The sequence below is a fragment of the Rana temporaria genome, chromosome 12 (genome assembly GCF_905171775.1).
Source record: "Rana temporaria chromosome 12, aRanTem1.1, whole genome shotgun sequence".
Lineage (NCBI taxonomy): Eukaryota > Metazoa > Chordata > Amphibia > Anura > Ranidae > Rana > Rana temporaria.
The window spans coordinates 40,835,865-40,853,399 of NC_053500.1; the positions used below are offsets into that span (position 1 = coordinate 40,835,865).

Genomic DNA, 17,535 nt, shown 5'->3' on the forward strand with positions numbered 1-17,535 from the left:
AATTGTTAATACAATGGCCAACGTATTTGCAAGTTGTGTTTTGCTAACATTTATGTAACTGCACTCAGATACTCAGATAGTGACTCCACTTAATCTTACTTAATTCTACATGATGTATCCTATGTATTAATTCGCTAAGCCACCTTCACACTTAGCATTTAACAAAGTTTTTACGCCTTGAAAAATGTACAGGAACAGATGTGCAGATGTATGCTTTTTGTTAATTATTAAATATGATTGAAAGAAAAAAAAAATGAAATAATCTGATCTATTTTTCTATCTATCTATCTATCTATCTATCTATCTATCTATCTATCTATCTATCTATCTATCTATCTATCTATCTATATATCTATTTGTTCAGATATAATTAATACAAATATTCACATTATCCTTATATAGCAATAACAGCATTTTTAAATACACAGTACAGAAAGTTGCAATACACAAATGAGCCATTTTATTATTTCATCTGTAGAAAGATGCACCACATGCATTACAGTAAATGTATAGAATATTAGATAAAATAAAGAACATCTACCATACCAAGCGCAAGCTATGAATCAAGTTTTTTTGTTGCAAACAATAAAACACATCTTCACTCAATGGTGAAAAAGTCACAATTGTTTTGTAATTGTCATCCCATTGGCTCTGTTGTGTATGTTAGAAAAACAAATAAAGCTTTTTGTAAAAGAAAAAGTCACGATTATTGAATCTCTAAATAAGAAATATAAGGTACAGTTAGTGCTAGGTTAGATATACTTAGATTTTGGATTGAGATTACATTTTTATTTCTGACCAGTCATCCATAGAAGCATACTGATCTGACTATTGGAAATGTTTGTATATTTGATTAATACATGCTGCAGGACTTTGCCAATCACAGTTGTTCTTTGTGAAATCTTATTGAGCAATCCAATATATTCTCAAAGATCTTTTCTAATCTCTGGTTACACCCACCACAGAAAGTGTTATGCCGTGTCCACACGATCGGAATTTCCGACAACAAATGTTCAATGTGAGCTTTTGGTCAGATATTCCGACTGTGTGTAGGCTCCATCGCACATTTGCTGTCGGAATTTCCTACAACAAATGTTTGAGAGCTGGTTCTCAATTTTTTCGACAACAAAAGCTCTTGTCGGAAATTCCGATCGTGTGTATGCAATTCCGACGCACAAAAAACGTGCATGCTCGGAATCAAGCAGAAGAGCTGCTCTGCCTATTGAACTTCATTTTTCTCGGCTCGTCGTACGTGTTTTACATCACTGCGTTCTTGACGTTTGGAATTTCCGACAACATTTGTGTAACCGTGTGTATGCAACACAAGTTTGAGACAACATTCCGTTCAAAAATGTTGTTCCGTTTTGTTGTCGGAAAGTCCGATCGTGTGTATGCGGCATTATTGTATAGAGTAATGTAAAGCCCAACTCCAGGCAAATATTTTTATTTTTGTAATGACTCCCCAGTATCTGATCCCAATTTGAAGCTGTTCCTCACAGTACCCCTGGTTTGGTACAAGATGGTCCGAGTCTTCTGGGTTGAATGACGCCTAAGAAGAATAAGGACTGAGAGTGCAAGGTGTGTTGGGCCCACTCCCTGGGAAGGGAATCAACTCAGCACCCTTTAGTCATACTGTACTGGGCAGATAGCGGGGCTAATGTCATCACATAAACTTCTTTCCCACACAAGGAGAGTGATTTGGGGGGCCCATGGAATCCAGAGATGGGCTTTTACTTTGTATACTGTATGGGTGGTATTCGTATCTTCCACCTATCAACATTTAGAGGCACAGTTATAATTTCTAAAACTCCAAAGGTTCCTGGCTTTGAGAAATAGAAGTGGCTCCCCCTAAACAAGCATATGGATGACTGATGTGGTTTAGGTTGTTAGTTGAGCCTGAATGTGTCCCATTTATGCATGTGAAAATGTTGGAGGTTATGAGATAATCCTTAACTACCTTATAGAAAATTACATCAAATGCAATTTCAGTAGATTGCATATGGTAGAATACATTTACCCAATTAATTTTTGGGTGGCTTTCGTGTGTTTTGTTCTTGCCATTATTGCTAAAAGTTTCTGGGGCTAAGCCGTGATGTTGCCAGGTCCATACCCAATGCAGTCAAAGAGAGAAAACATGGATATTATCACAGCATGGCCAAAATATATTGTAACTTCCTTTCAGCAGTGTAGGGACAGAGATAGGATCTTTCGTGAAAGAGCTCTCTCTAGGAAACAAAAAGAAAATTCCGACTCATATGCAAACATGTCAAATCTATCTCCATGTTGAGGTAGACATGATTGTTTTTTTCTGTCGGAATTTTGCACGTCGGAATTGCTACAGACGATTGGAATTTCCGATTGGAATTTTTTCCGTCTAAAAATTTGAGAACTAGCTTTCAAATTTTTGTTGGCGGAAATTCCGACAGGAAAAGTACGATTGAGCCTACACAAGGCTTTGGGATATTATATGCTTATGTGATGTGTTCAGTTTAGACCGCTTCACCAAAACAATAAGACCTACCTATCCCACATCATAGTAGATCACCCGGAAAAAAAAGAAATAAAAGCCCTCTAAATGTCTAAATGAAGGTCCAGCTTGGAGATAGGAAAATAGATGTTGTTCTTTGAGATTAATCACTTGGTTGCTTGTTGAACAGGTTCCTTGGTTTGATGCTCTCCATGGTCAGTTTCCTGAGTGCTGATGTGGTGTTTTGAACTGCTGTGAGATACTGTAAGAATTAAAAAAAGTTATATAAAAAACATGAAAAATTCCCAACACATCTGCCAGCTGGCCAGCAAAAAGAAAAATGTACACTGTTTAACAATTTGCATTAAATAATGGCTTTTAGTTGCACAGCATTTGCAAATATATACCATATTGCCAAAAGTATTGGGACGCTTGCCTTTACACGCACATGAACTTTATTGACATCCCAGTCTTAGTCCACAGAGTTCAGTATTGAGTTGGCTCACCCTAGATTGCTTTAAGAAACTCCTGTATTATTTCCTAAATGTACATAACTGTAATATAACTGGGTACTAACATTTATAGGTAAAGTTGATCCGAGGAAAATCCGATTGCCTCTCGGGGGATCAGGAAGGAATTTTTTCCCCTGCTGTAGCAAATTGGATCATTCCTTCCTCTGGATCAACTGTGGGTATAGAATTGGGTATATGGAATTGTATGATATATTTTTTATTTTTTTATGGTTGAACTGGATGGACTTTTTTTAACCTGACTAACTATGTAATATGCAAATTGAGGGCATATAGGTCTGAAGGTAGCCCATTCCTTAAATGTGCGCCCCATATTGAAGTTAGAATGTTAAGGTGGAACTATGGGCAAATGTAACATAATGTTATCACCTGTCGATCATGCCAGTAGATCCATTATTTATTGAAATTTCTGTAGCAGTCTAAACTATTCAGAAAAAGTGATAGTTGGTGATGGGGAAAATCATATTACATTGTGCTGAGAAATGGGGAGATTTTTTACAATGGCAGGCAGAGTGGCATTCTGGAACCTAGAAAAATATACAGGAATGTAATGCTAACAGGCAGCAATGTGATATGGGTTTATGTGGGTGTACTCCTGGTTTCCTAGTCTATGGTCGATGCTGCTGAGCAGAAATATGGACGTGATTTGAAAGTATTATCACTGCTTTGAATAAAAACATTTTTTTGATGGAGTAAAGAGGGATTAAATTCCCTGCCAGATTATTTGTTGTTTGTGTACTACAGGGGACATTTACCTTCACTTCATGTTCCAGAGATGCAATATCTCATAGTGAAGAGCATTCCCCTCTTAGACAGTTTTCTTCAGAATAAGCATTGGATGATTTCCCTTCATCTGTTGTTCTGGGGACTACTCTAAAATTTAGATTTCCCCTTACTTACTTTCTTGGAGTCAATGTTCACAAAACAAAGAAAGGGGTATCCCCCCCCCCCATGGTAAAATGGGAAAGAAGGTTTTGCCCATACCTGCACTTTAATTGTCTATTATATTAAGTAATGAGCACCACAATAAACCAAAATGTTCCATCCACCATCTGCAGCTGTTGTCTTTATATTCATAAGGAGGGCACTAGTTGAACACTTTACATGTGTCATCTATCCCAAATTTGGCATTAATCCCAAGTTGAATCCCTAGTTGAATCGTGAGTGTATTATAAAAGCTTAAAAAACAAAACTTGGAATTGGTTCAGATAATTTTTGTCGTTATTAACTTTCACACTTACTTTCTCTACGGAACTTCTCGTACTGCTGATGATGTTCTGGAACACTGTAGAAATATGGGATATGCATGTATGAATAATGATAATACATTGTACATTGCAATAGTATTGGAGTCATGACCTAAAAGACTTTACATGCAAATCCTAGATATATTCTGGATACTGTATATCCTGAATATAACTTAGAAATTAATTACAGTTTAGTGCTGGATTAATTCATATTCAACATGCTCATTTCTGGGAAAGCAGAACTTGCTGGAATTCTTTAATTTCTTGAACGCCTACTTAAAATTTCTAAAATACTTTATTCTATTATCTATTTGGAATTATGAATTTGAAATTTGCCTGCCAGACTTTCTGACTTCAACAGTCTAACATCCCCCGCTGCAGCCAGTATCTGGTCCTTCTGTTCTTGTAGTGAAGATGTCAATGTGCTCCCTTTGGATAGTCATTAGTTGGGGTGGGGCATAAGTGGAGGTGGGGGGCACCAGGAGCAGTGAAGATACAAAACTACCTCAAGGTGGTAGGACTGTATTTGAACATACAGCGGCCAGGTAACAACAAAGAGCAGAAATGGCAGCCATTGTCAGCTGGCCCCAGGGTTACCAACTTTTGCTCTACTGAAAACTCAACAAGGATATTATGTTGCTGTGCATGCATTAAAATGTAATGAAAAGTAGGCATGGCTTAAGTAAAATGGGCATGGCTTAATGGGTGTGGTCAAACCAGCATGATTTAGTCATAAGAAGCAGAGTAAAACAGCTAGATTCAAGCTCCAGAAACAAATAAAATTTGAGAAAATGGAAAAAAGTTTACACGAATGGTAAAAAAAAATAGTAAACAAAATGTGCCTCGACACTGCTGCCAAAGTTCTAGTTGATTTTTACAATAAAAATAAAATATAAAATCCAAAAAGCATCCTCTGTTGATAATCCTGTCATACATCTGATTCAGTGAACGCAACGCCTTGTACACATGATCGCGATTCCCGAAGAGAAAAGTGCAATGTGAGCTAATTCTGACCTTGTGTATGCTCCATCGCACTTTTTCTGTGAGAACTCCGGCCAAGAAAAGATTGAGAGCAGGATCTCAATCTTCGTGACAGGAAAAATTCCTATTGGGAATCGCTGTCGTCTGTATGCAATTCCGACGCAAAAAAAAATATGCATCCTCAGAATCAAGCAGAAGAGCCAAACTGCCTATTGAACTTCATTGATCTTGGCTCATCGTACGTCTTGTACGTCACAGTCGGAATTTCGTCCAAGATTAGTGTGACCGTGTGTATGCAATACAAGTTTTCCTGCTGAAAAAAAAACTTGGTTTTCTTGTCGGAAATCGCGATCATGTGTATGAGGCATCATAGATCTCAGAGAAAAATATCAGTGGACAAATACATTTTCTGCCACCTACTGAAACAAAAACATTGTTTTTTGTGCAATGGCACTTTATAAATCATGTATTTTCCATTACAAAATGGAATATAGATATTACCCAATCCCCTCATCTCCTCTCCTTTTTCTCATAGGGTCTCCCAAGGCTCTGTTTTCTGATCCCTTCTATTCTCTATATACACATCCTTACTTGATCTGTTTGTAACTGTGCACAGCCTCCAATACCATCGCTATGATGATGACACCCAGATTTTTCTCTCTACTCCCCAGCTCACAGCTATCTTTTCTAGCATCAATAATTGATATAATTCACACAGCCGTACAGATGTAACTTTACTTTCTTAAAAGCAATCTTTACAAGACTGAGTTTATAACCTTCTCCTCTGTAAAATTTCCAAAATATGTCCCTTCTTACCAATGATACCTTCAAACTACTAATTAACTGATTTAACACCTCACCTCAACTAATGCCCTTTTCTTCTCATTGGCCTACACAGACTATCCCCCTTTCACCTACTGCATGTCTTGTGCTTCCAACAGTCGCTTATATGTGGTGATCTCCATCTCCAAATGGGTTGTTTGATCCATGAGAATCTTGTACTCATAAATTTGTCTCTCTAGTTCTGATCGAATCTGTGAGAGTTGATCTTCCACGTGGTCAATCAGGTTTTGTAGGTGATAAAGTTGGGAGCCAAAAGTTGCTTCTGTTTCTGCCAAGGTACACTCAAGAGCTGATTTCTAGAGAAAAAAAAACACAACTCAATGGTAGCGTGTAAGAATAGACTTAAAATCCGGACAAATCAAACTAATGCCAGGGAAACACACATACTGTAGAACACTCATGCTAGTTATCTGCATTTGATCTAGAGCCCTTCTCATCTTGCTAAAGCTATTTTAACTCCATCACAAATGGAAATCATCTAGTCAAAGGAGAGGAGAAAACATTTACTGCAAATAACTGAAACAGGAGGTACTAGGCTGGCATTTAACCTCTAAAAGTGGACAGAGGAATAAAGAGGCACTGATGTTGTTCGAGGTCTTTATTTCTAGTGTCTATCTCCTATACACCGAGCCACAATTGCTCAGTGTACAGTATGTAGTTTCAGGATTCTATTGCTTCAGAATGGCTCCATAAGCAATAGAATTACTATTATTTTATTGCAGTGCCAAAACCACAGCATAAAGGAACTGTATCTCACATCGGGACTCAAAACCGTCATAATTATTGGTACAGATTGCAACAGATGATGTGGAAGATGCCTTGACTTTCACTTCAAAGCACTTTGCTCAGGAAAAGTCGCCCTTAAAAATGACAGAACTTAATTATAATGTTAGGAACTCACATACTGTAGTCCAAGAGATCAAACTCCTGTTGTCACTATAAATACTAAGTCACTATTGATGTTGAGACAGTCAACAGGTGAGCCAAGGTGTCAAGTTTATTTTTTTATTGTTCTATAAATCTGTAAAAAGCAATTGCCACGGTATTATATTGTAGTATGTAGTTAAATGTACATGGGAGATTTTAAGGCTCCATTGTAGTCCAAGCCCAATAGCTACACCCATCTTGTTTATCTGTATTTCCAGATATCAAAAGTACAATGCAAACAGCACAGTGTTAGACTCTAACCCAAAGCTGATTTTGCACAGAGCAACACATATACTAGGGATTATAAGCACACCATTGACATTTTACCATGTAGGTGGTACTGTTTGGGAAAATAATTTCTAACTGCAGGTTGGAATTCCACAAAACACTGGCAATCGCCACCATGAATACTTTATACTGATTTGCAAAGAGAACTTTGCTTTGTTTTAACTACATAAGCTATATGACAGTATGCTAAATTATACATTACATCACATACCATGCTCAGCTGACTTTGAAGCTCAATCTCCAGGGTTTGCAAACAACGCTTCAAGTCAATAAGTTCGGTCTGAACTGATTGCAACTGTTCTGATCCAGAAGCCACCTCCCTGTTCAGTTCCTCACTCTAAAAGTATAAAAGATAAATTAAGTCATATAGTAATGAATAAAGCTTAATTAACTGTCATAAAGTTTACCAAATAAAAGAGGATTTACCCTGGCAATAAAAATGCTCTCAACTTCCCTCAGGTTCCTCTCCATCAGATTTTCATATTGCTCTCTGACTTCAGACAGGACCCTGGTGAGGTCAACGGATGGTGCAGCATCTACATGAACACTGATCCTGGCACCCAGCTGATTTCGCAGACAGGTCACATCCTTTAAGGTTAAAGCAAAATGTAAGAATGTATATTTATAATAACGAACAGGAAGCATCAGGAACAATAGATTAAACCTGTTAATATAGGAGAGCGCCATTACTGACCCTTTTTTTTGAAAATGCTATTGCCATAGCTGCTATGTGGACCAACTTCATTACATTCTAAGTCACTGAACGAGCACTAGTTCCAAGTTTAAGGAAGTCAGAAAAAGTCAAAAGCCCTTCTCGGCATACTTACTCCAGATCAGTGACTCGAAACATTCTCAGAAGCAAAAGGCACCAATTTTTATGTTTTTTATTAGACAATTCTACTTCGAAAGATAATTGTTCTATTTAAGTGTGTTGGGGCCCTGATAACTTTACCTAATTGCATATATGTTATAAAGTGTTGTATTTGTATGGTTTGCCAATGGTCCAGTGAGGGGGGGGGGAGCCAACAACCCTCCAGCTGAAAGTGACAAAGTCTGAACAGGTTTATGCGGAGAATGGCCTTAAACTTTGTGTCCATCAGTCCAGGGGATATTCCCAGGTTCCAATTATTGGTAACATAAGCATAAGAGCCTGATGAGATGTCGTCATGGATCAAAACTTTGCCAAAACCAACAAGGTAGTTTCTATCATAAAATGTGATTTCACATAAGGCTGTCAGGAGGCAAAAATTAGGTCTGCCATGGGAGAGTCTGTAATGAAGGGAGGGGGAATCCTGCTCTGGCCCCACCAAAACTTTCTCTGTTCCATGTTTAATTCTATCTAATGTTTATTGCATGTAGACAATATTTAAAAGGATCTGGAAAACCAATGCACCCTCTTTCCTTTGCCAAATCCAAAAGGTGAATAATTATGTCTTTGTTGCTCAAAGAAAGGAATGTGGTAAGGCCACTTAAAAGGTCTGCAAGAGATTTAGCAGTCTAAGGAGGACTGTCATTTTTATAACACTGTTCCTCCTAAACCACGTAAAAGATTGCTGATGCCAAGGTTTAAGATCTGACCTAAACAACAACCTTGGAGGGAAATATTCCTTTAATATTTCTGAGAAATTCAGAGTAAAGTATATACCTAAATACCCCACCAGAGACACGCTCTACCTATCTGGCTGGGGTTCTTGGCTCTTGATTGGATAGATTGATAGCAGCGCAGCCATTGGCTCCTGCTTCTGTCAATCAAACCAATGAGGCGGGCGCCGGGGGGTGGGGCAGAGTCCGACATTCTGTGTCTATGGACGCAAATGCTGGACTCAGAAGCGCACCCGCAAGGTAACCTCCAGGGAAAGCACTTCTCCTAAGGGGTTTACAGATGCAGGGAGGAGACGCGAGCGCAGTTGGGGGACATCAGAAGATGTTGACTGGGCCACACTGTGCAAAACGACCTGCACAGTGGAGGTAAGTATTATATGTTTGTGATTTATAAAAAAAAAAAAAAAAGAGGGTTTACAACCCCTTTAATATGCAGCACTTTTATATTTTATTTTGATTTGTAACTGTATCAAGTCGAAATTACCTCTTCCTGATGCTTCTTCATCTGTAACAATTCATCCTGCAGGCACTCCAATTGAACCTCTAGGTCAGTTCGGTCTATATTAAGCCCTTCTATTACTTTACGCAATCCTTTCAAATCAGTCTCCACAAAAGTTCTTAGCCTGCCTTCCAGCTCATATCTTAGAGATAGGATTAAATAATTAGAAGCAAATAAAAATTAAACATATATAATATTAAATATGCAGAATGATTCAATTACATTACATCTTCTAATCAGATCTAGTTTCAAACCCCCATCGTGGGGCACTAGGGTTGTCAACTATCCTGTACAATATGTTCCCATAACAAATGTCCCATGTGTTCATGGGCATCTTTTATTCAATTAGTAGCGGTATTACTGCCATCACTAAATTACACCATTGACCCACCTCCCATAATAAACAAGCCAGCTGAGAGATGACTGGTGACATCAGTGACCAAATTTGGTCTTTGACTTCAGGCAGCATCACCCTGGGACCTGTCACTTGCAGCAAGAACCTGGCAGAAGCAGGTCAACAGGACATCGTTCATCATAATTTACAATGGATCTTCTTTGCTGGATGACATGATTGATGATGGATTTACAACACAGGACTTTTTTTTTTATAAAGGACTTTTTCACAGTGTGGGTGTATTTATTTACATTTGACCTTTCTTTGTGAATGAAAAACAAGAGGTACTATGAAGAGTATCCCATCCATGTTGTGGGCATATGGCCTGGTATGATTCAGGGGGTTAACATTCACTGCCCCTCCCTTTCCTAACCAGCCAGGTTTCATGCCTGGATAAGGGTCTGGTATGGATTTTCATGGAACCCAGATTTTTTTGTGTGGTCTCCTTTTCATGCCACATACACACGATTGGAAATTCCGACAACAAAACCGTAGATTTTTTTTTCGACGGAATGTTGACTCAAACTTGTGTTGCATACACATGGTCACACAAATGTTGTCTGAAATTCCGAACGTCAAGAACGCAGTCACATACAACACTATGACGAGCAGAGAAAAATTAAGTTCAATGATTCCAAGAACTTTTGTTGTCGGAAAATTTGAGAACCAGCTCTCAATTTTTTGTTGTCAGAAATTCCAACAGCAAATGTCCGATGGCGCCTACACACGGTCGGAATTTCCGACAAAAAGCTCACATCGAACATTTGTTGTCGGAATTTCTGATTGTGTGTACGCGGCATTAGAAATCTACATCAGAACCCTTCTTTAGGATAAGGGTCTGGTATAGAAAAAAAAAGTTTTTTGTTTGTTGAGGATTCTCCAAATACAGGCCAGTTATCCTCAAACTATTTACATATATGGGCCTTAGCTTGTCTGTAAGAACTACTGAGCTACTAATCTGATCTGGATTCTAAACAATTCACTGTGATTCTAAAGCCCTGTACACACGATCGGATATCTGATGGAGTCTAATCTGATGGATTTTTTCATCGGATATCCGATGAAGCTGACTTTCATCAGTCTTGCCTACACACCATCGATTAAAAATTACGTCCAACGCGGTGACGTAAAAAAACACTACGACGTGCTGAGAAAAATTAAGTTCAATGCTTGCAAGCATGCGTCGACTTCTGAGCATGCGTGAATTTTTGACCGATGGACTTCCACACAGACGATCGTTTTTTTCTATCGTTTTTTTTATCCATAGAAAAAAAAACGATGGGGCCCACACACAATCGGTTCGTCTGATGAAAACGGTCCATCGGTCTGTACAGGGCTTTAGGCAAAACAGATGGTTCAAAATACAGTATTGATGCATGAACGCTCTTGTTTCTGTACCAGCTATTGAAAGCTCTCTACAACAAAGTAAATTAATGGAAAGAGAAACACATTCTTCACTTGTAGATAAGGAGGATGGTTAAAAAAAAGTTTTTTTTATTTCAGACTGTGACCCAATTGGAAAGATTTTCCCTTACATCATGTCACAGTGACTCCAGACCAAGGACCAAAGAGAGAAATTGTTACTGGGACAGAGATTAAAAAAAAATGTTGGCACAAATTCTACACTTCCCCCACTCATTTTTGTCTGTGTCCTCATTGTTATAAATGTCCATTATTACCTATTAAAAGTTTTGACAGAATCAGTGTAAACCTTTATGCTGTGTACACACGGCTGTACTTTCCAACGGGAAAAAATTCATCAGAATTTCCGACGGAAAAATAGAGCACATTCTTTCTATCTTAGTCCATCGGAAATTCCGACAGAAAAGGTCCCATCTGACTTTTTCTGCTGAAAATTCCGACCGTGTGTACGCGGCATTAGTTGCTATAGAATAAACAATGTTTCTAAAATAACCAAGCTAAAAATATACTGTGTATATCAAAAAGACCTGCTGACTTACTTGTTCTTGAAATCATCAGTAGCCAATCTTGCATTATCTATCTGTAAGACTACCCTGGCATTGTCCAGTGATGATGTGGAGATCTATTAAATTATTCAAATATGAAACAAGAAAAACAAAATTGAATATTTTGTAGGCAATAAACGCAAGACACATTAATTTGCCGTATCAAGGTGAAATGTCTGATGCTATTGATGAACAAGCTACAATTTATCTTAACAATATTTTGAAATGGCATTATATTGGTAAGCCAAATAATGCCTTCCTTCCTGTTCCTTTTCTGTTGGCATAAAAAAAAAAAACACAATGTAATCTACACTCGCATAGTCTTCCTATCTCAAAATGTATTTTAAGTATACTATATTTTTTTCTCATTGACTCACCCTGCTTTGAAGTTCTTCAATAGTCTTGTAGTAGTGTTGGAAGTCTGGGGTTGATGTATGGGAATTTTTTTCATACCATTCACAGATTTTCTTCTCCATTTGGGCATTTTCTTGTTCCAGAGAGTGGACCTTCTCTAGGTAGGTTGCAAGTCGGTCATTAAGAAGCTGCATGGTTTCTTTCTCATTGACATTGAAAAAACCCTCATTCTTCCAACCACCATGGCTCCCGATGCTATTAAAGTGGTTGTCATTATGAGCACTATGTACACTTCCATAGCCACATCCATGAGTGAGGGAAGAGTGTTTTGTAAAGATTATTGGTTTACTTGCCCCCCCATGGGTATTATGGGTTGTGTGGTGGACTTTATGATATCCTCCATGATGTGAAAATTGTCCGATTCCATGATGAACTGAGAGTTTGGGAGAGTGGCTCCTTACATGAACACCTGCCTTTAAAGGTGTAGGCATACCCTGCTTGTGCTGGCTGTGGCTCATGGTGGTCAAGGTGGATGGTTGTGGATATCTAAGGTATACTGGGTTGTTGTAATGTATCTTGCTGTGAAGACAAGGGTTCATATATACATGTATCTTCTTTTATAGTTCACCATGGGAGTTAAACATACAAAGCAATTTTTCGGTGATTGTGCACTTTTTTTGTAGACAAATGCAGTTTCAAATGACTTAATGTTCTGCGTGGTTATTATGAAAACATCAGAGAAGCTTATGTCCATCTACAGCTCTGATCATCTGACAGTCTTTTTATCATAATTGTGATGAAATACCTGAAAATTTTGCACCACCCTAATGACTGCAATCAGCCCAACGAGAAGCAGCAATTCATAAGTCATCCTAACATTTACTTGAACATTTATACATGAAAGTGATAATGAATTTTGAGTCATGAATTCACATGAAAATTTGCGAGATTAGTGTAACTAAACATTAACAATACATTTTGTTACCCAGACTGGTCTAGTCAGTTTACTTGTACTATATACTGGATGGCTTGGTGGTGCTTGAGCACCTACCATCTAAAATTATGGAAATAATTTATATGGGGTATAGCAGTGACATTTAGGGTTGCATAGACTTTGCTGATTCTGCTGTCATTGAAATAAATCACTTCTTGCTTACAGTCTAGGGAGCATGTGTGCACTCATTTGGCTGGTGTCAGCAGAGTGATGTTTCCATTCTTTCAAAAAAAGGATCCACTACCCCCACCTATGACTGGCAATAACAGTAAGCAGCATTGGAGGGCAAATAGATATAAACAGGGCCAAGGTTAAATCCAGGCAAAAATTCCAAGCTTACATACCAACCAGCCCATGAACAACTGAATCAACCTGTCTGTCAGTATGCGTTAAAAACAGGGGTTTAGTCTGCGCACATTTGAAAATACCTGCGTATGCTACAGGCCATGTCAAGGCACCGTGGTATCTGTCGTTCCTATAACTGACTGATGAGTGACTCCAGGGATGGACTGGCCATTGGGACTACAGGGAGTTTCCCGGTGGGCCGATGGCTCAGTGGGCTGGCTTCAGTGACAGTGGACCGAGAAGCAGGGGGAGGACCAGAGAAGCAGGGGGGACAACAGAGGAGCATGGGGAAGGGGACAGACAGCTGACTCAACAGCTATGGCCTGGGAGTTTCTCACTTCTGCCTAATCTTGTTTCATAAGGGGGGGGGCAGCAAACTCATTCTTTTCCCGGGGTGAAATAATGTCTAGCTTCCCCACTGGTACTGCCTATTAAAGTACCAGTACCAGCCGTTCTACTCTAATAAAGTAGAACGGCTAGAGGCTAGTGAAGGGGGAGAGGGGGCTTGGGTGGTTCGGAAGTTGTCCGGCTGCCATGGGAGAGACCTGTCAAAGTGGGCCAGTCTGGATGAAGTCCAGGGCCAAATTTTTGTCCCAGTCCAGCCCTGAGTGACTCTACAGTGGAAGCACATGCATTCTGATAAGTAGGTGAAGGGCAGGTAGACTGAAGGGAGCCCAACCCTTCTTAAAGGTACAGGCACACTGAGCACCCAGCAAATCGCACAATGGCTGAGAAGGTGTCAGTGCGCAGCCTGACCAATATAACATTGTTGAAAAAAAGGGGTCCACTATCCCCACCTATGACTGCCCATAACAGTAAGCTGCATTGGAGGGAAAATAGATATAAACAGGGCCAAGGATGAATCCAATTTTAATCCATTTGCAAATGCATGCGTAAGCTACAGGCCACGCCAAGGCACCCTGGTATCTGTAGTTCCTATCACTGACTAATGAGTGACTCCATAGTGGAAGCACATGCATTCTGATGGTTCCAATGCCCTCCTCCACCTACTCATCAGAATGCATGTGCTTCCACTGTGGAGTCACTCATCAGTCAGTGATAGGAACTACAGATTCCAGGGGATTTGACGTGGCCTGCAGCTTACGCATGTATTTGCAAACGTGTGCAGACCAAACCCCTGTTTTTAACGCATACTGTTAGACAGGTTGATTCAGTTGTCCGCGGGTTGGTTGGTAAGTAAGCTTGTGATTTTTCCTTGGATTTATCCTTGGCCCTGTTTATATGTTTCTATTCTTTGACTGCATTATGTGAAATGCCAGTCACCACTCCAGGCATTCCTGCATGGTTGTATGTGATTGCGCAGTCTCTCTGTGTGGTACAATCTCTGTATACAGCAGAGTCTGACTGGAGAATAGCATTACACCATATGCATTAAATAGAATACAGTTGGAAAAACAGAGATAGAAAAGGACTTGGAATATTATTTAACAACTATTCTATAGTGGGAGAGAAGCCGAGACCGTGTATGCTATATGTCCACATCCTAGAAAATCATGTAGAGCCTGTATTCATGTGAACTGAGTTTGTTTCAAGAAAACTTATCAGGAGCCCCTTCTTTGGAATATATGTGCCTTGACTACTTTGACTACCATGTTGTCTTTATGGTTTCCTACTCACATTGGGTCTGGATGGTTTCCCCTTTGGGAAGTTGGTCCTTTTATTTTAAGATTATATGTACAAGATCATTGTCTGTTTACTGTATTTACCCTAATTTTCCATCCAAGAGGCAGTGGCTTCAACTTGGCTTACTCATTTGCTCCTCTATGGGCGACACACGCTATAAATTCCAAACTACCCTACTGGCTATTATTGCTCTATTAAAGATTAGGAATGAGTTCTACTATCCATGTGATTCTGTCACATATGCCCTCGAAGAAGGATTCCCTTAACAAGTTGAGTCCGCACGTGAACTGTAATCTGAATTTTTGCATGTTGTGAACCCCTATGAGGAGAGTCATTTTTAATGTTGTGTAATAGATTTCTAATGGTATTTAATACAGTTGTTTTTATTATGGTTCCTCTTCTATATGTCTACACAAAGTCCAAGACTACATATTCTGTTCATAGTTGTACATGTTTAACCACTAAGCAGCACCACTCAATGTCAAGAAGCAGCTGTAAAAGCAAACAAAATCTTGGGATGTATAAAAAGAGGGACACGGGGGGCCTGGACATGGACGTGTGAGGCAGCACATCTCTAGAGCTCCCGGCCTGATCCCCTGATTTTCGACCAAAAACTGACTAAAACCCGGCATGAACGCTGCCAAAAGGTACGGGACCAGAGCAGCAACTAAGGGGACCCCTGCGGGAAAAGCCTCGGGAGAGATCCAGAAATATTTTAAACCCTACAGGAGGCCGCCTCGGGGCCAAAATAGAATAGGGAAAGGGAAAAACATAAAGGCACTCACATTTGCCAACATCCGTAATATTGATTCAAAAGAAGGGTACTACACAGGGCAGTGACAGGGCGGACTTTTCCAGGCAATAACAAGGACATAGAGTTTTTTTAGAAAAATATATAGGTTTAATTACAAAATACATAAAATAAATTTCAATAAAATATGAAAATAAATAAATAGAGAATGCAATCAAAAGCAGTATTTTCAATCGTCTCGCCTACGCGTTTCGCCTAGCGGCTTCTTCAGGACAAGTTTTGAGAAAATGTTTTGGACATTAGAGTACTGCTGATTTCAAATCTAAAATGAGATATGAAAACTTTATAACATACAGGAGACATAGAAAATTAAAACACTGAAAGTCAATATGCAACAGAGAATCTCGGGGCTGGACCTACCCGATCCACGGAGCGTGGGAGGGACAGCAGAGGAAACGCCGCAGAAGCAGATACCGGACCCCGCTGATACGGAGGACTGGATGACTTTCGCAAGCCAGTCCCCAGAAAATCACCCACAAGCAGGGATGTCCTCCTCACAGGCCACGGAGACCGCGGACCTTCACCCGGCCGTTAAGGCAATACTACAGGCCTTGCCCACGAGGTCGGACATCGAGGCCTTGATTCTCCGCCTGGAAGAGACCCACAGGAGAGACATACAAGAAGTTAGAGGGGAAGTTTCGACTCTCACTGATCGGGTCGCTACGGGGGAGGAATTGGTCTCCTCACTGGCGGACCGCGTGGCGGCGCTCGAGCAGGCCAGAGACCGACACCAGGAGGCCGCCATCTCGCTCCAGCTCCACTTGGAAGATGTGGAGGACAGGAGCCGCAGCAACAATTTGCAGCTTCGCGGTATTCCGGAGTCGGAGGAAGTAGAGGACGTCGGGGCGAAAGTACTGTGCATCTTCAGACGGATTCTGGAGGACCCGGAGGCGGAGGTCGTGATCGACAGAGCACACAGGGCGCTGGGGCCTAGGCCGGCAGATCAGGACAGACCGCAGGACGTGGTCTGCCGACTACATCGTTATGGGCAGAAGGAGGACATCCTGCGGCGAGCATGGGACCTGGGAGATGTGGAGATGGACGGAGCACAGGTGCGTGTGTTACCTGATCTCTCCAGGGCGACCCTTCGCCGAAGAGCGATGCTGAGGCCGGTACTGGAGCTGGCCAGACAAACAGGCCACACATACCGCTGGGGTTACCCGTTAGCGGTCACCTTTCGAAAGGACAACACAGCCTTTACACTCCTGACTACCGCAGACCTGCCGGCCCTGTTCCGATACCTAGGAGTCGAACCTGTCCAGATCCCAGATTGGCTCCAGTTTATACCACGCCAGACCGGCCGCTCCGGTGCAGCTGCATATCGGGGCCCCATGCAACAAAGACCGCAGAGAGGCAGGAGGAGACGCCATTCAGCAAGAGGAGGCGTGGGACGTGAGTAGGCCCTGGGCCATACATCTGTTCTACCCCTTTTGCTCCTACCTTAGTTTGCCCGCGTGCTGATGTGTCGCATAGACCCCCTGTTGCCTGACTTCTCGCTCCTGGGACCGTCCCGTTCACGGGGAAAATAACTCTCGGTGTGGCCCCCCCTGCTAGCAGGTCCCGCCTCGCTCCCCCCGACCCTCCGCACCTCTCGACCTGGTCCGTCATCGGTACCAGCCGCCGGGCTCCGAGGTATCCCCTC

The 17,535-nt window shown here is 40.8% G+C and overlaps 1 protein-coding gene across 1 annotated transcript; it reads right to left on the minus strand.

Annotated features, from left to right (window-relative positions):
• Positions 1–1,260: 1,260 nt before the first annotated feature.
• LOC120919532 (keratin, type I cytoskeletal 19-like) lies at positions 1,261–12,703 on the minus strand. The gene is made up of 8 exons (XM_040331732.1): positions 12,123–12,703; positions 11,740–11,822; positions 9,370–9,526; positions 7,710–7,871; positions 7,495–7,620; positions 6,144–6,364; positions 4,239–4,282; positions 1,261–2,729 (listed from the first exon to the last, which is right to left on the minus strand). The coding sequence occupies exons 1-8, from the start codon at positions 12,696–12,698 to the stop codon at positions 2,635–2,637; spliced, it is 1,464 nt and encodes a 487-aa protein (XP_040187666.1). The 5' UTR covers positions 12,699–12,703; the 3' UTR covers positions 1,261–2,634.
• Between the last annotated feature and the right edge of the window lie 4,832 nt (positions 12,704–17,535).

Excerpts from the sequence above, each read along its gene's own strand:
- LOC120919532 (XM_040331732.1), bottom strand. The coding sequence starts at position 12,698 with ATGAACCCTTGTCTTCACAGCAAGATACATTACAACAACCCAGTATAC. Across the intron at positions 7,872-9,369 it reads TGAAGAAGCATCAGGAAGAG|GATGTGACCTGTCTGCGAAA; the intron begins GTAATTTCGACT and ends TTAACCTTAAAG. Across the intron at positions 6,365-7,494 it reads TTCAAAGTCAGCTGAGCATG|AAATCAGCTCTTGAGTGTAC; the intron begins GTATGTGATGTA and ends TTTTTTCTCTAG.